The sequence below is a fragment of the Amborella trichopoda genome, chromosome 12, assembly GCF_054954075.1.
Source record: "Amborella trichopoda isolate Santa Cruz 75 chromosome 12, AtrichopodaSantaCruz75HAP2 v2.0, whole genome shotgun sequence".
In the NCBI taxonomy this organism is placed as follows: domain Eukaryota; kingdom Viridiplantae; phylum Streptophyta; class Magnoliopsida; order Amborellales; family Amborellaceae; genus Amborella; species Amborella trichopoda.
This window is the reverse complement of record NC_142347.1, coordinates 532,522-558,305: the sequence shown is the minus strand read 5'-3', so window position 1 is coordinate 558,305 and position 25,784 is coordinate 532,522. Positions and strand designations below refer to the sequence as shown.

The following is a 25,784-nucleotide window of genomic DNA, read 5'->3' as shown; positions in this document are numbered from 1 at the left end:
CAAGTTAACTAAAGCATAATAAGAGAGTGGTGGGAGTAAGAGATGGAAGAGAGGTTCACATGAAATGAAAGGAAGAGAGAATGGGGTTAAGATACAAAAGGAGAGGATGGAGTTGACAGATATACAAACATTCACATATTTTCCCCTCGTTGTTGCTGTTTAATTTATGTATAATTTTTCACGTTTTTTGAGAGAGGAATGAAGATTTATGGTTTTTACAACGTTTCCAGTAGGAGTTTGAGAAAATAGGCAAGTTCTTTGAGGTTTTCATATTTATATATATACTTCTATCCCTACCAGGATTCTTCAATTAATTTGATAGGAATCTTATGATTATTTTTATCAAGAGATTAGGAATTGTATTTAATATGTTCTTTAAATTAATTTTCACAGAAACGAACCTTTAATAAAAGGGAAAGTAGAAAAATTCCCCCTTTTCCTCATCAAAGGACCTCTGGTTTATTATTTTGGAAGACAAATTAAACCAAATGATAGTTGCTTTGACCAAATGGATCACACCAATCAAGGATTATCAAGACACTGCGCATGCGAACCCTCTCATCTAACGGGTAAAATGGGTAGAAAACTGAAAAATGGACAAGATAAATTGACAAAAAAAAAAAAGGAAGACCAACTGGAATATGACATCAGACAATTATTTTACATAGGTATATTACTTATAGAAAAATCGAGTGTTTTCTAAAAAGAAAAATTGAGTGTTTATATAAGGGTGAGGCCGTGAACAATCAAATTAAGATGCATCTCAAAATTTCACTAGAAGAGGTTGTTTTGTTGCCCAATAATCCTCAAATTGATCATCTCGACCTCAAGATGTATGGACATGACAATAAATAGATTTCAAGTTATGAAAATAGTGCATTTTCGTGATGCTTTTTTTAAAACATCAATTTTCAAGATTTTCAAGTGTATAGATCTACTTGATCTACATTATTTTTGAAGCTTTAAATTTTATAATTAGAGATGAAAATAAATTTGCAAATCATTACAAAGATTTCCAATACTGAAATGTGCCTTACTTTTATTGTTGTATAACCCTTTTCTAAAATTGTTGTTATTATATCCATTATTTTGGAAGTTAAAAGAACTTGAACTGGAATTGCCTGGATTCCCCAAGCCAGGTTATTATATCCATTATTTTGGAAGTAAAAACTACTTGAACTGGAATTGCCTGGGTTCCCCAAGCCAGAATTGCAGGCTCCCAATCCCCGGCCGAGTGATTTTGAGCCAATTCAACAATTTTAAAGTCAGTTATCAGGAACCAATAAATGCTGGGAAATATAATCAAATATCCCAATCTATTATAAGATATAAAGGCTAATATTGATTGGCGCAGTGGCTAATATATAGCATTCCAGATTTTGGAAAAAAATAAAAATAAAGTGTATAATATTTGACATACATTGCTATAAACATATCACTTTTGTACTTTTCACTTGGACACTCACTTTAATTCTTCAAAGAGGATAAAATCTCAGCCATTTTGGAGCTCCAAATTTATGGATCCAAAGCAAAAATAAGCTTCAATTGATTTAAGATGTAGTATTTTGGAATTGTATACTATGAGACCATTTATCTTTAGTGCAAAGAGATCACAATTAATCCTAACCATTAGATGTCCAATTTGATGGCTTGGTGTTCAAGAAATTTTTTGTTGAGCATTGAGTTTAGTCACAAGTACATTTATAACCATTGGATTTGAAATTTGATAACTATTTGATTTAAAATTTGATGGTCAAGAATACTTGGGACCTCCTCGTACTAAAGTAAATGGCCGCTTTGCATACTTTTCCATGTATTTTGGCTCCTACATCGTCCGAAAACCAGGTCACTTACATGAGTTAGCCAAATTGCCAAATATTTTTCTACATGTCGTGAATATCTCTGCAATTGAAAATTATCATATGCTTGTGCTATAATATTCACACTGGTATTTAAATTCCAATCTTAAACTTCCTGGAATAGCAAACCAAATGATAAATGCAATTCCAATGCTACAAACTCAAATTCCATACAAAAGAGCCTGTGTAAAATGATTATCAGCATCTCTCTCACTCTCACTCTCTCTCTCTCTCATAACAAGGACATTGGAATACAGATGCTAGGACACTTATTTATTTCGATGAGCCTTCCTCCAACTTCTTCCGCATCTTGTACTGCAACATTGTAGGTGCACAATCTACTGGTGTTTCCCCTGAAAATGAAGCCCATAATTTTGTAATCTACTGAATGAATTTAGTAGCAAAACCCCCAAGTACCACTCCATATTCCAAGGAAATGCCAAATTTAGGCAATATCAATGTATGTGCATGTGTACAATGCATGCGTTTCCTGGCCTCCTCTATGCAGCATTAAAATCATATTCAGTAGGAAGAAGTGCAGGACATAACAGAGAGGGAGCATACCCTGTGCATTCTTACGCTCTGTGCTTGCTCCATGGTCCATGAGGATGAATGTGATTTCAGTGTGATTGAAAAGGGCAGCCTGCAACAACCATAATGCCGTCAATGAAAACACCCTGTCAATTTTTCATGGCAAGAGAAGATATGAGGAAATTTACCAGGTGTAGCAGTGACATTCCTTGCCTGTCACAATAGTTTGGATCTACACCCTGTAAATAAGAAGCAATGAATTCATAAAGTAAGATTGAGGAATAAGCCTTGGAGACTCCTCTTCAATAGTATTCTAAAAATTGAAATAGAAAAATAAATCTGATCATTCTGAGAAGTAAAAAAACTGTAAAAGGAATTCTAGGAGTTTTATTTACCTGAGTAAAGTAAAAAAACAACAAAATTACACCACTTGCAATTTATATGATAAGAAAGAGATTGTATATTACAAAACCACTTATGATTGGTATGAGGTCACAATCACCCTTAGCCATCAGATACGAAATCTAGCATCCTAAGCTGTGCCAAAAAGTATGTAAAATTATCTTTTGAACTTTAAGCCCTGCAAATGGTACACCCTCGGCCCCATCTGCATGATTTCATATCCATGTCCAAAGATGTAATTGTGACCTCCTTGTACCAAGTTACACATCTTGATGTGTGCATTACTAAGCTGCTAATCCTAGGTTAGAACGAATAGATCTCGAATTCTAATCAATGATTATGATTCAGATTGTATACTATGAGACCATTATCTTTATTACAAGGTCATAATTACTCGTAGCTATTAGATGTCCAATTGGATGGTTTTGAAGATGTCACAAGATATTTATTTATTTATTTATTTTTTTGGACTTCTGAGTCTAGTGAACAACACTATTACAACCACCCAATTTGGAATTTGATGAACAAGAGTGTGACCTTGTACCAAAAGTAAATAGTTTCTTGTATACTTTTCCTCATGATTAGTCACATTCAACGCCTGAAAATTTCTCAAATGTAGGAAAATCAATGCATAAAATCCCAGTATTTCAGATGCAGGGGTAAGGAGTATGAAAACCAAATGACTGAAATGACATACGTTGAAGGATCAAAGCAGATTTATAATAATATATGATAACTAGACTCTTCTGTTTTGTAAGGTAAGTTGGCATCAAGAGACAACCTTAGGTTGCAATAACAATTACCGACCAATTGTGAGGCAAAAATCCAGATAACTTGTGCTGAAAGTGGGCTGAGCCAGCCAGACAGGCATCGTAGGCCCAACCAGCAACAGACTGGGTCTGGATCCCCTCACAAGGCCTATGATAAGGGCCCGTTGTTAAGGCCCACTAGATAAGTGGGATAGGCTTCAGGTCCGACAAGCCTTCAACATGTATTATTCGTTGACTTCACTAAACAAAAAAACAAAAAATAATCTATTTGGGGTCAGCTATTCGTTAACTTCACTAAAAAAAAATAAAAAAAAAATTTGGGGTCAGCTACGTGAATTCTTTTTTTTTTTTTTTGATAATGTTAATGTTTGTATAAAAGAAAAGGAAAGGAGTACAAAAAGGTTGGTCCAAGGGACCCACAAGCCGGGTCGCCTAGCAAAAATAGGCTACCCTAATAAGTAACCCTATACAAAAAATTGGGCGTATATCAGTTGCCCATTACAGCAGTGTACAGAGAAGGCCAAAAGGCTTAAAGAACCATTTACAAAAAGAAACCAGAGGACCTGTCCTTTGGTGCCAAAAAAGGGGTGGGCCCAGTGTTCTAAAGATCCGTCCTTGATGCTCCATGATCCACGGTCTGTGCGAGAGCTCCATCCCTAACCAGGTGGTATGCAAGGGAGTTTGATTCTTTCCAGGTATGCATCCATAAGATGGGAATATCCGTGCATATGCTAGAGATTTCATCCTTTGAAGGCTTTGAGGTTTGTTGCCCAGAAGATCACTAAGAACCAGAAGATCACTAAGAATGTGATTCTATGAAAAAGGCTGGGACCTCATTTTTGGCACCTCTAAATATCCCGGAGTTTCTCTAAATCTAAATTACCCATATAGTTGCCGCTATGGAGGCCCTCTATAAGAGTCTACCTGCCTTGGGCCAAGGAGGGTCTGCAGCGAGGAGAAGACCTGAAATAGAGGCTGGAGTTACCCAGGTCAGACCGAAAAGTCCGAGGATTTTACTCCATAAGCAATGGGCAAGATTGCAGTGAATGAAGAGGTGGGGATTGGTCTCTTCCTCACAGCAGCACATTACACACAGGTTGGGGATTGGGATACCCTTCCGTTGTAGGTGATCCACCATGAGGGCTCTTTCAGAACCCGCTATCCAGTTAAAAGCATGCACCTTCGGTGGGGCAATGGAGGACCATACCTTGAAGACGACTGAAGTTGGGGATGGATGGATAGTGGGTAGCATCAGCAATTTCTTGTAAAAAGAAGAACCGAGAAGACTCCTGAGGGTGAGGGAGTCCAAATCATTCTATCGGCCCCAGAGTGGGCCACGAAGGTGGAATGAAGTAAGGAGGCCAGTGAGGAGAATTCCAGGAATTCGGAATCCAAAAAGGACTGTTAGAAACGAGAGTTCCAAACCCTTGGGCCCCCTAAATCTGGGAGCTCTTCAGCTATGGAAGAGGATGGATTGGAGGCCAGAGAGAATAACAAGGGGAGCCTATCCCTCAAGAAGGTGTGACCTAGCTAAAGGTCAGACCAAAAACTAATTCTGTGACCACCCCTCTGGTGAAATTGAATGTTTTGCTATAAAGCCGTCAGAGCCGAAGTAAAGGATTTCCATGGCCCAAAAGTTTTGGTCGGTCTTCTGCCCTACGGCAGCCAAGCATTATGTAAGATACGGTATTTAGAACGTACTGCATTAGACTAGAATAGGTTGTTGTGGTTCGCTAGGCGCCACCACCATTTGCCGAGCAGAGCAGTATTTTGTTTCATCAAAGACTTAATCCCTAGTCCTCCCAAATGTTTAGGTTGGCAGACTTTCTGCTAGGAAATGAGGTGAAACTTAGTGGAATCTGAGTCACCTGACCAAAAGAAATTTCTCATAGGTTGTTCCAGGTGATTGGCTACAGCCGGCGGCATATGGAAAAGGGACATAAGGTAGACCGGAGTATTTGACAAAGTAGCCTTCATCAGTGTAATCCTAGCAAACAAAGGATAAGAATATGCCTTTCCAGCCAGCTAAACATCGGTCTACCCTATCTATAACATGAGACCACCGTCTCTTTTTGGGTTTACCAATGCCCAAAGGCATCCCAAGGTAGGTAGTTGGTAGATCTTCAACTTTGCACGACCAAAGGGGAATGAGCTCTCTGGTCTCCGAGTGGGAAAGAGCGACCCCAATCATAGTAGACTTCCCCATGTTGACCTTGAAGCCAGTGGCATATTCAAAACATTTGAGAAAGCTGTGTAGGTACTCGATTTTGAGTGGTAATGCATCGATGAACACCAGCGTATCACCTGCGTACTATAGATGGGTAACCGTAGGGACACTCAGACTACTCTTGAAGCCTGAAAGGTGGGATTGGAACATGCGTGAGAAAGAACAGCTGAAAACCTCAGCCGAAATTGTAAACAGGAAAGGGGACAGGGGGTCCCCTTGCCTAAGACCCCTTGAGGAAGGGAAGAATCCTCTTGGTGTGCCGTAAATAAGCACAGAGAAGAAGGGATGGGCGTAAATGCCGCTCATCCAATTTCTCCAGTGGATCTCAAATCCCATCCTTGCCATTGTTTCATCCAAAAGTGACCAGTCAACGTGGTCATTGGCCTTTTCTCAGTCGATCTTAAAGATGAGTCCAGGTTTTTTGACAAGATGTCTGAAGTGGATGCATCCGTGAGCCACTAGGACCCCGTCAAGGATCTGTCTTTCTTTAATGAAAGCACTCTGATTCAAGGAGATCACAAGGTAGCACCTCTTTAATCCTAGTGCCAGCACTTTCGACAAAATTTTATATGTTGAATTGACCAAGCTGATTGGTCTGAAATCCTTGAGTTCCTCAAACCCTTCAACCTTGGGAACCAGAGCGATGAAGTGGCATTCATCGCTTTGTGGAGGATACCACGATCGAAAAATTCGTCGAAGAAATTGATGAAGTCAGGCTTAAAAATATCCCAAAAAATCTTGAAAGGGGTAATAGGGAATCCATCTGAGCCTGGGGCTTTGTCTTTGCCCAGGTCTGTGATGACATCCAAGATTTCCTGCTCCGTAAAGGGACTTTTCAACCATTGGGACCAGTGATTAGGTAAGCTGAGGAATTGGAGGTCCCCCATCCTAGGGCCTCAGTTCAGAAGGGGCTGAATAAAGGGAGCGATAGAATCAAAGAATAGCTTCTTCAATATCAGCAAGTTGATCGAGAACAATATTTTCCACCGTACGCATCGAGATGGAGTGCTCTCTATGCTGGCAATTAGCTATTATGTGAAAGTAACCAGTGTTGTGGTCACCATGGCGAAGCCATTTGACCCTAAAACGCTGAAACCAGAAAATCTCTTCCTTTTTGAGGGTAGAGAAGTAGTCAAGTTTAAGTTGGGTCCTGAGGTTGGACTCAGCGTTGGAGAGGGTTAGGGACTCTTCAGAGAGGTCTAGTGCTCGAATGGCCGACAAAATAAAGCTTTTGGTTAGACTAAAGTTCCCAGGAATTGTTTTGCTCCAATTTTTTAGGGTAACTTTCAGAAGTTGAATTTTCCTTTGGAGAATAAACCCTGCCATACCTGAGACTAATGCTGTGAAAGAGTCCCACCATTGAGGGATAAGGGAGGACAGAGAAGACTCTTCCAACCACACAAGCTCAAAACGGAAAGGTTTGGGGCCCCTGTGAGCCAAGTGGGTTTGGAGTAGAATGGAGCAATGGTCTGATGTAGGTTTCGGGAGAGCCATTGCATGGTTTCCTAGGAAGGCATCATCCCATTGCAGAGAAGTTAAGAACCTATTGAGTTTGGATAGGGTGGGTTGGGAAGAATGATCAGACCACGTGAAGAGGTTGCCCTGTAGAGGAATGTCCAGGAGTTCATTATGAGAGATGAAGTCTGATAAGTCCAGCATTCCTTGTGAGATATTGGAGTTGATGTTGGGCTTGAAGGACCACCTTGTAATGTTGAAGTCTCCCCTAAGGCACCACGCCGGGTGGGGAAGATTGGCAACGAGAACTAGTTCTTCCCAAAACGCAGGCCTAAGGGACACTGTATTTGGCTCGTAAACTGCTGGGTGAAGATCGCAGTCACCCAAAAATCCCCTAGGCGAGAAGAGATTAGGGCGTATTCAGCTAGGTGCGAAATGACCCATATGCCTCCAGGGGCACCGGCTGCAGCCATGGAAACCCACTGGCAGGCGCGTGGGCCCCCATACCTGGTGAATGAGTTGCAGGGTGGGGGTCGATTGTTTAGTTTTTGTGAGGGCTAAGATGGATGGGTTGTGTTTGGCGCACAAATCCCAGGCTGCAGAGCACTTGAGGTCTTGTCCTAAACCCTAGACATTCCATGAAAGCAGCTTCATGAGGAACAGTGGGGATACGACGAAGAGTTAAGCCTAGGAGACCTCCTAAGAAGGGACTCTTGTTCCGAGGGTGGAGAGAGGACCACCGCAATTGGCACCGAGTCTGGTTGTTTGTCGTAATTGATGTTGGAGTATAGGTTTAAGATCACTCTATGGCCTTTAACCCTTACCTTGAGCCTACTCTCAACGTCATCCTTGAAGAAACGTTGGAAAGGCGCTTTAGGACCATGATGTGGGAAACCCATTACCCTTAGGATCTCCTTGAAGTCTCCTTGTCCACGGTCAATCGCATTGACATAGTCTGAATCCACTGAAGGAGATGATTGCGAGTTCGGTGACCAAGAGAAGGAAGATGAGGTAGGTGAAGGCTGAGCACAAAGGTCTATACGAATTTTTTTCTACAATTTCCACGCTATCAAGGGTTATACCCTCAAAAAGACCATAAATCACCATACCTCTTCTCACTACTTCCATCCATATTCTTTGGGACCTTTCCCTTGCCCTTTTAGAGCTTTCTACTTGAACTAAATCACCCCTCCTAACCAGTGTTGTTCTAGATTAACGCCACACATCATCTTATCACCTACTGGACCTACCCCTAAGTACCCATAGATGTATTCATTTTGAATTATATCCTTTCTTGTCTTGCCACTCATCCATCTCAATATCCTCATCTCAACTACACTAATTCAATGGATATGTTGTTTCTTGACCACCCAACATATGTATAAGACTCCAGAAGCACGTTACCAATTCGTCCACCCAATCTAATTCTATGCGCGACAATCTCCCCATTCTAATAGATTATACACCCAAGACATCGAAAATAATCTCTTTTTGGTACTTCTTGGCCCATCAGTCATATATAATTATTATCCGAGATACTTTAGATATTCCAGTTTTTAATAATCCACCCATCTCATGAATGGAAGAATCAAAAGTTACATGGTTCATGGAAATTAATAACGCAGTTTTTAATTGTACATACATGCTGTGGGTGGAAGAATAGTGGTGGACAGAAACTAATAAGCCACCCATGTAGGGATGGGTGGCAGAATTAAAACCATAGCTATTTTTTTATGTTATTGGGTGGAAGAATCGATGAAGTTCGTAAACCACCATGTCGGTGGTGGCAGTAACACATTGTTACTAGCTTTTTAGAAAAGCAAAATGGTTTTTTAACTTTCAGATTCAAACTCAAGCGGTGCCAAATAAGTTTTGGCCAAACTAACCACCAAACCTTGGAATTGATTTGCAAAAGACAACTGACCTCTTTCAAAATATCAAATAGGGGACTTATCCTACATATTATAGAGACAATACGTTGGAGTGATTTTAGATCCCAATCGTTGGATTGACATAAATTTTAGTGGATTAATCTTTTGATATTTCGATTTTACCCTTCTATCTTTCCCCATTTACTGGACTTTTATTTTCTAGAATTTTCAAGTACCCCTAACCTTTTTGTACTGTATGATCGAACTTTCCCTCTTTTAACCCAAAACCAGGTTTTCGTAGGCTTCAATGGTCATGGCTGATTCGTGATATTGAACGAGTATTATGGTTCTTCAAAGAGAGAAACAAGCAAAAACTCATTCATGTTATTGTTTTTGGAGCACCAACTTTCTGGATTTTCAGGTGCATTCATAGAGGAAATTATAGGAGGGCATTTCAAGGACTGAAGTTTGTTCTCTTTTTTGTTTCTTTATAGTCCATCTCTTTCCCTCCTCCAATGAAACCCTAGTTCTCAAACCATCACATAAAAACCCCCATGGCTCACAAAGCAACCTTGCATTATTCACTTACAACTACAGAGCGCTTGGGCGACAGCTATTGCTTGAACTAAAAGAGGAAGAATCATTGTTACTGATTTGAGGATCGCAGAGAACCATCCTTCCACTACCTAGCATGGCCATGAAAACTGGTATAGCATGCCCTTGCTTAAACCCGGAGAAATGAGGCTTGGACGACACCAAACCCTGCTGAGCTCTACACATATACTCCCTCATTTCTAACCCTAAGCTACCGGACCCCAAAGTTAACCAAAGAAGGAATAAAGGTGAACCAGACAAATCCTCCTTTTACTGACAAAGAGGCTGGCATCCGGCTTTTACCAGCGAGTTTCCCGCGACAGCAAACTGAGGAGAGGTATTGAGGATGATGGAGGAAAGGGGAAAGATAAAAATTGGAGTTGTTGGAGTAAAAGCTGAAGGGACCTCCAATATCAACAAAGGTTGCAAAAAAGAAGGGGAGCAGAGAAACAGTGGAGTTTTTGACATGAATTATTTTCTGCTTATTTCTCTCTCTCTTTTCTCTCTCTTAGAAGAACCATAATCTGCGTTCAGCTTCATGAATCAGCCATGGTCACTAAAGCCAAGGAAAACCTGGTTTTGGGAGGAAAGTTGGAAAGTTCGATTTTGGGTTAAGAGTTAGGGAAGGACACTTTCGTACGGTCCAAAAAGGTCGGGGTACTTTAGAAAATAGCAGAAAAATAGAAATCTTGTAAATGAGGAAAGATAAAAAGGGTAAAACTGAACTATCAAAAGAAGATTAATCCACTAAACTTTGTCTCAATCCCATGGTTGGGATCTAAACATCACCCCAACACAATGTAGCTATACTACAAAAGGATCAGTCCCCAGGCAGGTTTGGACCTTCAGATTTTCCTACCAGACTGCGCCTAGGCTAGATTGTTCCGGGCCCAGGTCAGGGCCCTTGGATAACAGCCTGGGCCTAGGTCAACCTCAGCCCAGCCAGCATCCACCTCTACAAACAACTATTACATTGGTCATATTCTTGGAGGGAGAAGAAAATGAATACGTGAAAGTTATTATACTCAGTACAAGAATGCAACATGCTTTGTATGGACTCTATATGGTTCTGAATGGTGCTCTTTATAGAGATCTGGGGGCCTAGCAAATATAATTCATGGAACCATGTGACACATGACACAATTTCAAGCTTAAATTTCAGACACAGACAATCCCTACAGGGTCTTCAGACAAAAGTTAACTCACTGAGTTACCTAAAGTCTGCAGTGACATTTGATTATGCACATCCAAATGCATCAATAAAATTTTATTGAAGTCCATCACAGTAACATAACACGCAAGTGAAACTTAGTGTTCACTGATGAGCAACTACTGGTATATTACATAAAAGTGAAAAACCAAAACATAGAGACAAGCATACCAAAATCCCCAGGGCAAAAGGAAGATTAGACAGATTGGGAAAAAACCTAAACTACCTAAAAGGGTTGAATCCGTAAAGACTGAAATCCGTTTTTCTGCCCTTCTTTTTTTTTTTGATGAATCATGGAGACTGAATACTGCTATTTTCCTACATTTCTGTTTCATTTTGTTGCCAACCACTCGCACCAAATTTAACAACGCTCATTACTCTTTCCAGTCCTGACAACATTGATAAACTTGCTGCATCTTCATTCTCATTCATTTAGAGAATGGTGGGTCTGGCTCGCAGATTCTCACAATTTCAAGAGAAATAAGGATTATTGTGATGTTACTGCACGGGTATGATGGGTGAAAGTTTTTTTTTTTTTTTGACTGGTGAAATTTAGAAGCATCCTTTTTTCATTTTGCATTTTCTTCCATTTCTTTTTCTATTTCCAGGGGAGATAGGATCGAAAAAATAAAAAATGTTACCAAAATAGCTATACATCTATGGTTCAATAAACCCTTGAAAATGTTCAACAACACACATACAGATAATCTGCCACAGGTGAATAATTATATTCCTAAAGAAGTGCTACACCAAAGCATTTCATATGGAAAGCGATGGTAACTTAATCAAAACAACTGTATATTTTTAGCCTCACAAATCAACTCATAGGCAAGTTTTTTATGGTCCTAAGGAACCACCAAAAACTGGTGAGCCTCCACTCTGTCTAGATTGATTTAAATGACCAGTGGAGATATGTGTGCCCATATGCGAGAAGGGGGAGAGAGAGAGACCACCTCCACCACAATCACCACAACAACCATGCCATCAACCATAGTTACTGGGATCCACCTACCACTTTTAGCAGTACAGTATAGATGTATAATCTAGCCGTGTGGTTTACTATGGTAATATATACCATAGTATAAAATGGTATATATTATATAGTCATACATAGAAGAGTTAAATACAGCAGCATATAGTATAGTAGAACATAGTACATAGCATAGTATCGTAGAATAGTATAGCAGTAGAGTATTGTATAATAATATGGTATATTATAGTAGTATGTATAATATTGTATAACGGTGTGGTATATTATAGAAGTATATATTATACAACAATGCTAGTCAAGTGCTCTCTGGGGCCTCCATTTTTAATTATATGGAGCTCAGTCCTGAATAATTTGTCATTCGAACCCGATGAAGTTTCGATCGAGCTCCCCCACTATTGGGATCGCGATCTCTAGATTTCAGGGTAAATGGTCCGTGATCACTACCATAGGGAGCTTTCTGCTTGTCACAATCCTGTGGTCCTGATCTAGATCCCGGATTTGATTCGATACCAATCCTGGTAACCATGGTGATGGTGATGGTGATGGCGATGGTGATAGAGGTTCAGGTAGCAGCTATGGAGGCATGCAATAGTAACGGCGGTAGCTGTTTGGGTGTTATATGGATCACCCAAAACTATCAGAATCCCAGAAAGAATTCACATATGGCTAACCGAGGTCCGACCAGAGGCCATACCGCCCAAACCACGTCAAGAATCGAAAGGGATCTTGAGCCATTCAGAACATTGCAAAACCCTGTGAATTCAACCCTATTTGACCAACAAGGTCTAAAGAAAAGGTTAAAGGGACAAAATCCCCAATTTGGGATAACCACAGCTTAAAACATAAGGGGACCAAGCCCCTAGCCACGGTCTAATAATGGCCTATAACCCACACCACTTTCGATTTTCAATTTTGGCCCTATTAGACTGATTTCAGAGTATAAAACCCTAGAATCAGCAAGACATTGGTTAAAATAACTAAGGGAAGACAATGGTGAAGAAACTATGCCATTAAGATCGAGTCTCAGATCAATCAGACACCCCAAATCATTAATCGCTGTGAAAATTCAAATTTCACCAAGACCTGCTGTTTGCGGAGCAAAAGACTCAGTCTCAAACGCTTTGAGTTGAATTCTAGGCATTTTGGGTAGGTATGCAAACTGACACCCAGGATAAACTTCCAAACCGCAGTCAAAATGGTAGGGCATCTGGAGCCTCTCAAACTTCTCAATTTTTTAGCTTAAATGATCTAAATCTGTGTTTGATTGGTGTAAAGTACTGCAGATTACGGGGCCTTGATTCCATTATTGCTGGCCTTGTATCCATGGTTTCTAGGTTCAAATATTGGAAGTCATGGTCAAAGAACTTGCAGGCCACATGGATGTCAAATTTGGGCATGATTTCTTGTTGAAATGCCCAAATGTGTCCATAAAATCATGCCAAAACATGATATGCAGTAATATAGTACGAATATCTCTACAAACTAAAGCAGAAAGACCGACAAACATGGGCCACTGAAGCCTAAAACTCCTAAACCTCAGTCACAATGAGGCGGGGGCATATTTGTCCTATCCAGCCATTTGCTGCCGATATTGGGTAACATTCAAAGTTCCACAATATATCTAGCACCTGAATGACAGGTGTTTCATACTTGATAAGCTTTTGGGTATTGTGACATATCGCACTACCCATTACTTAACTAAATCGATCTTCTCTCTCCACACCCTTTGTGGGAGTTCAAAATAAAAGAGAGGGTTTTTTTCAATAAAATAAAACAAAAGAAGTTTAAAAAAAAAGAAGTCAAGACTACTGAGACAGTTAGAGAACAGTCTAAAAACAGAGAGAACTATGAGAAAAACAAACAGCAAACAAGACACAGCCGAACACAGTTTCAAAGAAAAAAAAAACAACACAGAACCGAGCACCAAACTCTTCGAGAGAGAGAAGTGACTCTACGGAGGAACCCTAGACTGCAAGGATAAAGCAAAGACATGCCAGCAACATGCAGGTAAAAAGGGACTCATATATGTCATCTGTGTTGAATACTCTATATAACTTTTTCTTTGTAATCTTTGTAATCGCAGATCAATGGCATTGCGGTCTATAAAAAATACTGAATGTAAATAAATGGGGCATCTATGGGTGCCCTGGAATTCCTATTCCCCACAAATATAAAGCTCCTTCATGGGCGTGATTTAGATGCTTCACACTTGTATCTATTTTGAATTTCATAATTCTGGTTAATGTGCACACTTTTGACGTGAACAGTGGGCAGTACTATATAATATATTACATGAGTCACACATTGTCCGAACTGCCCACAAAGCACACTAACTAAAGTGTGTATTTGTGGATCACTAGGTCATTGTTTTTGCTGGAAATAGGGATGAAGCGGTGCAAAAATAAGTGACGAACGAAACAAAAGAAAGTTTTAGTCTTTGACCCTAGGTGCGAATGATCGTTCCTTCAAGAAAATATTTGTCTCTTAGTAAGACAAATCAGCATGCATCTAAGTTTCGCCATGCAAAGTTGTTTTCAAGATACATGGGAGCAAAAGATTATGAAAACTATCTTGTCCATACAAATGCACAAGTATTGTGAGATTTAGAGCATCAGTGTCGCATCTTTCTATAGAGAGAATTCTCACAAAACACTTCGTTAAGTAAGGAAATTTCTACATGCACAAACTACAGGAAACAAGTCCCTATTCATCGAGAGAAAAAGTGCCTTTTGACCTACTCTGCGTGACTGTTCAAGTGCATTAGGTTAGGAATTGCGTCTCTCGAAATCTCAACCATCAGAATGGCATATCTATTGCAAATGACATGCAACAAAATAGGCGAATGTCACGCGGTGTCTCTTCAGGTTTCGAGAAAGAAACTGTCACCAAAGAAATCTCAACCATGTGTGTCAACATCAATGGGGCCCATCTCTCACCAAAGCAGGTTACCGGAATTCCCCTATGATTTACCAGTGGCTTTGCCCATTATATTAAAACGAAACCAAGCCATGAACCCGACCTGCACATGTGCACAAGCTAAGGGTGTCTCATGTGCCTATGCGCGTGTGCAAAGTGCAAAGTGCAAAGTGTATCATCAAAAGCCTTTGTGCCCTTGCACATGCGTGTATGTGTGCCCATTCACATGCTACTATTGCTCTACAGAGGCCCTCTCCCTTTGGTTCTTAGAGCACACGTGATGAGGACAAACTCATTTTTAAGGAAGGCTTCCCTCATCCCATTCTCCAATGAAGGATAAATGACCCACTACTTCTCTCCACAAATAAGACAGAACGCACTTTTCATAGAATTACACTTTCCAAAACAGTATGTTATATAGGAGATATTATTTTGAAAAAACAAATAGTATTTAACAAAGCAAAATACAACAGTTTTAACTTAAACCAAGCACAAGTATATTGAAATCCATCCACTCCCCCTAAACCAAGCACAAGTGTATTTAAATCCATGCAGTACCTGGGAACCATTACATCAAGCACATATTGACTTTAAAAATAGTAACCCATGAACATCAATTCTTATTAAATGCTTTCCAGGTAATTGGATTTTTCAACTTATTTCTCACTTAGGAGGCTCTGGCTATGCGATCTTACCTCACTGAGAAGTTTTTTTACCACTTGGGCATCATTATTCTTAATCGCTTCCCTTAACCCCTGAAAACACGCAAGGAACAAAGAGGAGATGATGTTTCAAATTCTTCCATTGAAATGAAATGGCCCTGCATGTTGCTCCTAAATCGTAAAAGGCTAGAGGATTTACCTCCCCATTACAGTCATATTGCGCACAATGTTTATCGAAGTCTCCATCAATTGCTTGCCCAAGAGAGAAAAACATACTGCAAAAATTACATACAGTAAAATTTGGCAAACCAGCAAATTTACCTAAAGCAAGGACTTAAAAATCCAAATCTACAAATTCAATACAAGCCAATGTTTTTTGCCAGACTGGGCACCAAAGCAATCAAGGGCCTAGTCTATTCAAACCAACTTAACTGCCAGTGACACAAGTTGGACCACAACTTAAAAATCTAAAGCAAAAATAGGAAAAAAGCAATTTAAAAATATGAAATATACTATAAAAATAGCTGCCCAATCTTCTTTTGCTGGTCTAACAAGTTAGAACCGGTCATTCTAACTGACCAAAACCAGTCAAACAAGGTTTTATCAAGTTTTCAACCAATCCCGATTGTCGCTTTAAACATACAGGCCAAGGCACCAGTTTGTGGTGCAATTGGTTGGACCGGCTTGTCTGGTTTGGTTTTGATAACAATGATTCAAGCAAGCAAACCCACTTTTCAGAAAAAGAACTAGACTTAAGAGGTGGACTATAGGTTTTTGATATATCATAGCGAGAAACTCCAGATTTCTTTGCAAAACAAAACAATTAAAATTCCAATTTAAGGTTTTAAAAATCGGTGATCCAAATGGAATCGCCTGATCCATATTAGGAACTGGTGGCTACCAACTCAATTCCTGGACAAAACTGGGAATCAATCCGGTTCCCATGGAACCAGCCCGTTCTGTCAGGGAATCAGGCGATCTGGACCGGCAAGATTTCCATGTTCCTATAGATTTCATTGTTCATTATTTTATTTTTATTTTTTTCAAATTTTTTATTTTTTATTGACTGATTCTCATGGGGGGAATCAATCGGATTGCTGATTTGGCCCAATATCCAGGATGGCCAGTTCACCCCATCGATCCAGGTTTTAAAACATCACTCCAAATGAATTGCTCTTGCCTCTACAAGAATGACCCTTACAACTATTAGATAAGTCGGACATCAAACCTCGGTTTGTTGTTCACAGCAGTATTCATGTTCTTCACAGTTGAGTCTGCTGTTGCTTGTATGTTGATAGCTTTCTTTGGTTTTGTTGTTGGGTGAACTCTTGGTGTTACTGTGGTGTGGACCTGCATCACATCCTGTTTGTCACGCATTTTTCCTCACTTCTAATGCCAAAAATAATATATCGTCATAGAAATACCTCATAAAAAAATGAAGTACCTGTGAAGGGGTAGGATCTGAGGCAGGAGTTACACATATACATAAGGGCATTCCACACTTGCACTCTGGAAGATCTACTTGAGAGCGCTCTTTAGCTGGTTCGGCTTGTACGTCAATGGCTTCTTCACTGATATGTAACCTTGAAACCATATTTGTTGTGGCATCCATCCCTTCTGAAGTAGTTTGTGATTCATTGATATCCGACCTAGAACCACGAAATTACAAAAGAAAGACAGCATGGGATTTGTCAGTTAGAAGATGAATAGCTGTAGTAGCATTTCTAACTCTAGAGAGTTAGACTCATAGTGATACATAGGATCATGCTAAAATTATGGGTAAAAGATTGAGGCAAACAATATAAAGAATACAACAGATTAAACTAAATTTCTGTTAGTCGATCTTCCACCATCACTCCAAAATTGGGTTGCACTACATTTACTTCAGGAAATCGATCAAAAGAACAGGGCAAAAAAAAAACATTTGCTTTAGGACATCCATTATCGTGTTTTTCTGGAAAGTAATTCAGAATCCGACACTAAATTAACTGATTCAACACCTTTCCTAGGAGCAAATTGTAACTTGCAACCATGAATAACCCACTAAAAAGGTAAAATTGTCTTTTTCCATCTAAATAAGAAATACATCTCAGCCATTGAAAGTATAATATATAATTCTCAGCCATTGAAAGTACAATATATAATCATGTTTCCAGTATAAGATCTTTTATTATTTTAAATTATTACAGCAATTTCTTGAGGAAAATAAAAATAGAAAACTGCCATCTCCTAGTTGTCTTCGTTTGGAGGTTATTAGGTCAATACATCTTTGTGTTTCTGCAAGTTTAGTTCACACATTCATTAGTGCTTTGTATTACCTATTGCAGGCTCAGGCACAGTCTTTATACATGCTTATTACCATTCAAGATTATCTCATGATGGAGATAACATGAAATGTTAACTAGGGCAGAGAGAACCAGGAAGAATGTGAGCACAGCCTCCTCCTCTATGCTTGTCTCCTGTAGATTGAGACACATTCTTTTGTTCTCACATGATACATCTAAATATCATCTAGGTATGTTGCTAGTTTTCTGGTTATCACTTTGCTCATATTACTCATGTTTACAGGGCATGTGCTCAAGTACATCATGGTTTAAATATGTTCAGGCTTGTCCAAATTCTCTATTAGTTGATCCCCAGTTGTTGGACATGTATCTAAAAGGAACCTGGTTTCACTTTGCTTCTCCAACCATCAATTTACAAAAGCTCATAATCACCCTTTTAAATTTAGCATGGACCATTATTTGCTCAGAATTTTCCCCATTGTACAAAACAAGATTAGCTGGGTATGATGCAAGGCTCCGGATTGCATATATGTGACACGTTTTCAGGAGTAGCAACTTAGTGGTTGTAGTTGTACCCTTCGACCATATCATCAGGAAGGCCAATGAAACTGTTGAATCACTCACAAGAGAATCATTCACAAGAGAGGTCTAGATGAAAGCTGATCATTCCAGTCACTAAGCAGTTTCCCGGGATGCATTTGATTCGTGTTTTTCAACATCCCAAATTCAAATAAAAGATATGCTGCTATGCATATGAACAAAATAGGCTCCTTTACATCAAGTGAAGTGCTTATGATTACCTGCCAAAAGAAAAATAGCGACCACATGAAAAGAAATATTTGATATGTATTTTTTTCATCTGTCAGAAATTTGATTCAAAATAAACAACATTTTTTTTCTCAAAAAAGTTCATAACAAACAAAAAATAAGAGAGAATATGGTTCTTTTGTCGCATACAGATGTGATCTCTGTGCATTCCTATTCACTGAATAGCAATTTCTCTCTCATGATTTTAGCATATTTGCTACATTCCTTCATGACTTATCTAAACTATCTGCCTCAGCCTCAAGAATAATGTCAATCACTGCAAACAAATACAAGAACCCAATCATAGTTTTAATAACTCTCAGAAATAACACCCCCCACCAAAGACCAATGTGTTTTAAACTTTAAATCCATCCAATAACAAGGCATCTGACAACCCTGATCCTGACAAGAAAGGCTTCGACCCTTAATCTCTAGAAAATAATCAAAAAGTTAAAGTTAGGAATGGGCTGATTGATTCCTGTATAAGTCTAGAACTCCGGATCACCAAGAGGTCTTACAAAGCATATAACACTCTCATCCTAATCATTACAAATAACCTCCACTTAAACGCATCACCACTAGATTTGTGTTGGAGCTCCAATCAAAGCCACGAATCAACATGCATTGAGTTGCAGAGGACCAATCCATGCAAGGTCAAGCATTGCAAAAATACATGCACATCACAATCAACCATGAGTTGTCTATTCAGAAGCCTTTAAACCCTCCATTTCAGGAAAACCTAAAGCAATAACAACTTCATCAACTTTGAAAATCAACCAATTGCTTTCTTATCATAATCTATACATGACTGTCAGTGATCATATGTAGCCTAAAAACTACACTCCCCATCTGCCCATGAAATCCCAGCATGCACCATAAAATTAGAGGAAAACCAACATAAAGATGCCATATTTTTTCCAAGCAAATTGAGTCGCCATAATATCCCATTTCTTCCATCTCATACATAGAACATGCATGACAAGCATATTAAAACCCCATCGTTGAAGATTGTCAACTGTTGTACTTTATCCTGAATACCTCATAGGCTAGTCAGCAAAAGAAAAAGACAGTAACTCCAAAGGAAGCTTCCTTCCCTAAATCCCCCAAAGAATCCAATAAAAGATAAATACCACAGGGAATATGATAATATAGTAATCTTCTTCATGGTTTCTCGAACGCCTTCATGAATGAAACTAGAACTAGGTCTTGCTCAAGATGTTTAATTATTAGAAAGAATTACATATGGTGATCTAAGAATTCAAAATGAATATTTTGGAAGAACTTAGCTGTGGCTCCAATAGTTGATAAGAAGAGAGAAAGTAGACTTAGGTGGCCTGACCATGTGCAGGACAGACCCAGTACAGCATCTGTTAAGACCTGCGAGTTGGTTCAAGTGGAAGGCTCAAAAAGGATAAAGAATAGGCCCAGAAGGACATGGATGGGGACTTATTGCCTCATTGAAGATATGGCCCTTGATAGAGCAGAATGGAGAACTAGGATTCGTGTAGCTGATCCCAAATAGTTGGGAAGAGGCTGTAATAATGATGATGATAGTAAATTATCAAAAGTCACTGCATGAAACAAGAAATAATTCTTCGTGATATGAATATGAAAAAAGAGCTAAAGATAATATATAATATATGAAGCAAAGAAAACATTTCAGGAAACTCATCATACAATATAAAAATCCAAAGAAATTAAAAATGTCCATAAAAAATGAAAAATAAACAGCGAATTGGAAACAAGAAAGGAGTTGTTAAACTTATTCAAAGCCTTATTTGATCAAATATTCACAGGAAAGAAAAGACTCCTACAAATTCAACATGAGAAAGTCATGCTTTATATTCAATAGCACTTGTATGAGGTTTACCGTGAAGCCCCATTGAAGCAGTTGGAGCAGACTCTGACATTGGAGTTTATGCCAAATTGTGGCAAGGCCTGTGCCAATTTCCCCATTTAACTATCACTTAGTATTGAAACACCCATAAGTGAATACGCTTAAAGTAATAGGAGGTGTAGTAGGAGAAGAAAAATTAAAACTTAAACATTTAAAGCTTATCAAAACAATATTTAAATAAACTATAGAAGGTTAACAACCAAGAGAAAAAAAGGAAAGAATTTGAAGACTAACCATTTGATTTGATGAATGCTCATTGCATAATGTCCTACCGCAGCAGCGGCAATGGTGCTGCATCATAGCACATACAGCTCAAATCAGCAACAGATCTGGAATCTATAAGCCTAATTCTCAACCAAGAGTGGTAATGTTTACACTAGCACGTTGTTTTTCATTTACGATAAATTATAAAACAAAAAGTGCATAATATAAAATGAAGCATCCATATTATCCATCCAACAATTAGCAACATCCTTCTACAAAGTTGATTCCATGGTTTAAACGATTGCTTTTATTTTTCTTTTTAAATATAACTATTTGGACAAAAACAACTGCCATTCCATCTATTTTCTCAACCCTCTTAAGAGTACCACTTTTCACAAAAAATCACCTGCTAGTTGACAGTTTGGATACTCATACATTTGTTTATATGAAACAAATGAGCCAGTGATTCATTCCTCATCATAGTGCAAATTCATGCGGAGAATATGGAGCCCTAAACTCAAGTACTCTCCCGGTTTGAGTCAATGCTACAAGCCTCTTTCCATGGGTTGGTGAAATCAGAGTAATCTGTCATTATGCAGCATTGGAGGAAAAAATTGCCAATTGTAGGCGAAGGAAATCAGCTTTATGACCGCCCCCCTGTGACCAAAAAAGCAATTATCAAAGCCACAAAGAGGCTTCAAACAGAGAATGGCAGACCTAACCTTCCATACCCTCCCTTCTAACAAAGAAATCAAGGGCCATGGGCAAGATAAGGCTCTTGGTCCTTATGATTACCTAGCAGCTCCATTCAAACATTTTTGGGATACTTCGAGCCCCACACACTTGGCTTCCTTAATGCATTCTCCATCACAAAGGTAGAATCCACCAAGCCATGAATGCCACATTCGTGGCCCTTCTACCCAAAATCGAAGGAGCCGAAGACCTCAAAGATTCCAAGCCCCTATAAGTTTTGTTTTTTTTTTTTTTTTTGAATTGTTGATGGTGAGAATGGAGGGTGGGACGTTATGTTGAGCCATCCGCCCCCCTAACCACCTATGCTCCACCCCCATCGGTTTACTCAATAGCTCCTATAAGTTACTACCACAGGTTCTTGTTTCCTGCCTCACAAGGTCTTGCAATGGTTCATCTCCCCTTTCTCAAGGGACCTTTGTTAATGATACGCAAAAATTGGATGGGATTTATGTCACTCATGATTGTATCCATTCTAGACATCTTACAAACAACGCAACAGGGATGTGGTCCTTTAGCTTGATTGACAGCAAGCCTATGACCATATCGAATGCGGCCTGCTAGATGAAATCTTGGGGAAAATGAGTTTTGGAGAATAATGTAGGTTATAGACGACTGGTTGTATCTCCACACATTTTTTTCTATCCTTATCTAGAGCAATGACAGGTGTCTCTTCCCCATTCTCCCCATTCTTAATTGTGATTATGGTGGAGAAACCAGGGTACTATGGTACCCCACCTTCTAAGCACTAGTGAGACCCTCATCTTTTGAGATGCGACCTAACAACAAGTCCTACCTCAGTGGTCTTCTTAAGATGCTGCCTCAGTGGTCTTCTTAAGATGCTATGAAACAGTGACAGGCCTCAAGATTAACATGGTCAAGTCAAAAATCACGGGAATTGCCACTAACAACCAAACAATTCAGATTCTTGAAAACATCTGGGTTGAGGTGTCAAGTATCTTGCAACCAAATACCTCAGTTTGCCACTTTGCATTGGAAAACGTCAAAAATAGATACGAGTTGCCATAGTAGAAAGATTCAAACAAGGAGCTTGGAAAGGTATATTTCTTACCTTAGAAGGGCATGACGCTCATCGAAGCCACCCTCTCTAATTACCGATTTATCAAATGTCTCTAATTCACCACCCTCGAAAATGGTGGTGGCATTTTGCAAGCCAAGAAAGTATCATGACAAAATGTGGTCTCTCACAAATATCATACCAAGGCTTTGAGCTGGTTCCCTAGGGCAATAACAAATTCAGGATCCTCCAGGCTATGGTCTACTATTGCTAGTTTTAGCAAATTTTGTGGCAACGTTCGCTTCAGGGAAAAAGTGGTGACCGAGTTAAAGTTTGGGTCTTTATGGTTTGGTAGAGCCACTTTCCAAGATCGTTTCCCAGCCCTCTTCCTCATCGCTACCTACCAGAATATCACAGTAGCACTCACTTTTAAAACTCTTGGGAACTCATAGGTATGGAGTCCAAACTTTAGAAGAGCTCTACACAACTATTAAAAACCGGTGCTCGAGGCATATCAACTCTCCTATAAACAAACTTTCTACTAAGGGACAGACCAGAGAAGATCATATGGGCACCTTCCTCTTCAGGCAAGTCCACTGTTGCCTCCTTCTATCATGCCTTGCAACAACAGCTATCCCCTCTTCCCACTATGGCAAATAGAGCCTAGCTGAAACCCATCCCACCCAAAATTCAAGATTTCTTGTGGCTAGTCATCTGTAAAACATCCTAACCATGAAACAAATCCAAAACAAAGGGATCGCCATCCCAATAAATGTGCCATCTGCAAGTTAGCTGAAGAAAGCAATGAGCACTATTCCTCCACTGCACTAAGGCCAGTAAAATAAGGCCACGCCTCCTTTAAATATTCCAATGCATCTTAGTGATGTCAAAGTGTGCATCTGTCAACTCTTTCAGGCTTTCATAATCCCCTCATTGCCAACTGCAAGCCTATTCTTGTGCCTTGCAGCTATGGCTGCTACAGTTTGGGTCGTTTGGATGGAAAGAAACACTTGTATAACATAATAATACAAAATCTAGCCTTTTTCCTAATAGAAAACAAAAGGAAAGAGCGTCATTCAAGTGAGAGCCACGTCGTTTTTTGTTTTAGGATATATGCCACCAAAATCATGAAAACATTCATCTTGATGGTAAAGTTAAAGGAAGGACCTCACTGATTCAACCATCCTAAGTTCTAAGTAGGAAGGTGATTGAAATTAAATAAAGCAGCAAAAGCAATTGAATCCGAAGAATCTCCAGCTCTCTTTTCTCTTTGCAGAATAGAAAGCATGATATATTCCAGTGGCTGCGTTTATTATACTACACCAGATCAATTAATTTCTCCTACTCCTAGTATGGTTATATTATTATTCATGTGTCAGATTGCAAGAAAAACTTAACATCAATAAATAAAATAAATAAATAAATAAATAAAACTAATTGATTGCTTATTTTTGTCATTTCTTGGCATGAATTTCATCGATAGACATTATGCTAATGAAGCCACAAAAAAAAACAAAAAACAAAAAACAGAAACAAAAAAAACATTCACCGATGATGATAATGAATCAAAAGAAGAAGAGAAGAGGAAGGAATGGAAAGTGAAGTACTCTGCGCCTGAAAGTATTGAAGCTGCATTTGCAGACGTCACAGCGTGAGGCTTCCTGGAAGGGAGGAGGCTCCTCCATGTCGTTTCAGAACAATGAATTCCTCAATAGACCAAACAAGGATTGTTGAGATTTAGAGAGAGAGAGAGATGGCGTTAGAGAGAGAGAGGCCTCCGAAATGACGAGAAAGCGATCACTTTAGAGAGAGAAAAACACCGAAGGATTTACATCGCGTCAAAAGTCGCGGGGAAGCACTTTTACGATTAGAAGCGAAAGGTTTAATATCTAAAGATTGTATGCTCCCGCAGGAGCATATCATCAACCGCTAAATCAGAATCATAACATACACGCACCATCCCGCGAAGCTGGCCATGGCATCATGTAGGGTAGATCGCTGTAGTGTCCGCCGCCCTCTCTCATTTGGACGCCTTTGGGCACTAAAATTAGGCCTTTGGGCACTTAAATGGTTCCAAATTTGGCGCAAATACTCTGCTACAAGCCAAAAAGACTAAATAAATAGGGCCTGAACACTATGTTTTCTCATTATTAGTTAAAGCTTTTTCTCAACTACGATCGAATTTTCATCGTCAAAGCCTTTTCTCGATTAATTGAGATTGCTTTTTTTCAAATAATAGAAATAAACTACACGAATCCTAATCCGCTATTCTGCTCGATTAAAGGTCATACCCTCAGGGAGGCCATCGGTCCCAAACACTATATTTTCTCCAAAATATAGCTATACTTCTACTCCCTCGAACAAAAAATCTAACTCAGAGAGATTTTTCTCTACTCCCTTGATCAAAAGACCCAACCCAGGAGATCTTTTTGTTATGAAATTTTGGGAACCACTAAAGAATTGCTAGACAATTATTCTAAAAAGAAATTGAAATTTGAGCTTTCCACCATCTAGATTTCACCATCACAAATTTGGATAGTTTTATTTAATCTCGAGACATTATTTTTTCAAGTGTAGGTATACTTAAATTTTGTTTTTTATTGAGACTAATTTATGGGTTGAGAGGTTATATCCCTAAAATCTGAGGTCCTAAAATTAATTCTAGGAGAGGTTAGAGGTTTTACCCAAAGGGATAAATGCACATTCTACTACCGAATGAGTGGAATATCTTTTGGCATATAAATAATACTTTTTTCTCTTCTACCCCCACCAAAAAGTTCTGTCTAGCTGATACTTTTTAAGCCAGGAGAATAAAAATTGATAATTTTATAGATAATAAGGAGAAAAATTATATAAGGCCTGATCCTTAAAATTATATAAGGTATGGTCCTTAGTCAAAGCAAGGTGAAACTAAAAAATCCACTAGAAATAATTGTTCTAACTTTGAAAAAAATATTAATTGATCATCCTAACCTCTAGATATATAGATATGAAAAGGACGAGAGAGAGAGAGAGATTTAAAGTTTTAAAAATAACATAACTTGTAATATATTATTTTAAAACTGTCAAGATTTTATAGATCCATTTGATCACAACTACATCTTCCAGTAGAATATGAAGGGGCGCCCTTTTTTATTGTTTAGGGTTAGTCATCCATATCCAGACCCTAACGAAATCCGAGTAACTCAAGCGAGTCCGTGCCTCAGTCACAAATTTTTAAAACAGTGTTGGATAGGAGCTCACACGTAAAGGTTCAAATACATTGCGTACCTACTTCTCAAACTTTCTTTTCTTTTTTCTTTTTTTTTCCTTTTTCTTTTTTTTTGTTTTAGCTA

The 25,784-nt window shown here is 39.0% G+C and overlaps 1 protein-coding gene across 4 annotated transcripts; it reads right to left on the bottom strand.

The window, feature by feature from the left end:
* Positions 1 to 1,899: 1,899 nt before the first annotated feature.
* LOC18427443 (Ankyrin repeat family protein) lies at positions 1,900 to 24,416 on the bottom strand. 4 transcript variants are annotated; one of them, XM_020663144.2, is made up of 10 exons: positions 24,057 to 24,416; positions 20,712 to 20,768; positions 20,451 to 20,518; positions 16,933 to 17,137; positions 16,717 to 16,850; positions 15,688 to 15,763; positions 15,522 to 15,581; positions 2,579 to 2,629; positions 2,424 to 2,502; positions 1,900 to 2,212 (listed from the first exon to the last, which is right to left on the bottom strand). In XM_020663144.2, exons 1-10 carry the CDS (start codon positions 24,132 to 24,134, stop codon positions 2,133 to 2,135), a joined length of 888 nt encoding a protein of 295 aa, XP_020518803.1. In that variant the 5' UTR covers positions 24,135 to 24,416; the 3' UTR covers positions 1,900 to 2,132. The 4 variants fall into 4 exon arrangements, with proteins under 4 accessions (XP_020518803.1, XP_006836556.1, XP_088710692.1 ...); XM_006836493.4 differs by having other exon boundaries at positions 16,717 to 16,838; XM_088854566.1 differs by lacking the exons at positions 20,451 to 20,518; positions 20,712 to 20,768.
* Positions 24,417 to 25,784: the final 1,368 nt, after the last annotated feature.

Coding starts and splice junctions, on each gene's coding strand:
- LOC18427443 (XM_020663144.2), bottom strand. CDS start 24,134: ATGGAGGAGCCTCCTCCCTTCCAGGAAGCCTCACGCTGTGACGTCTGC. Junction 20,769..24,056: donor TCAATACTTTCAGGCGCAGA/GTACTTCACTTT, acceptor GCTATGATGCAG/CACCATTGCCGCTGCTGCGG. Junction 2,213..2,423: donor AGAGCGTAAGAATGCACAGG/GTATGCTCCCTC, acceptor CTTCATTTTCAG/GGGAAACACCAGTAGATTGT.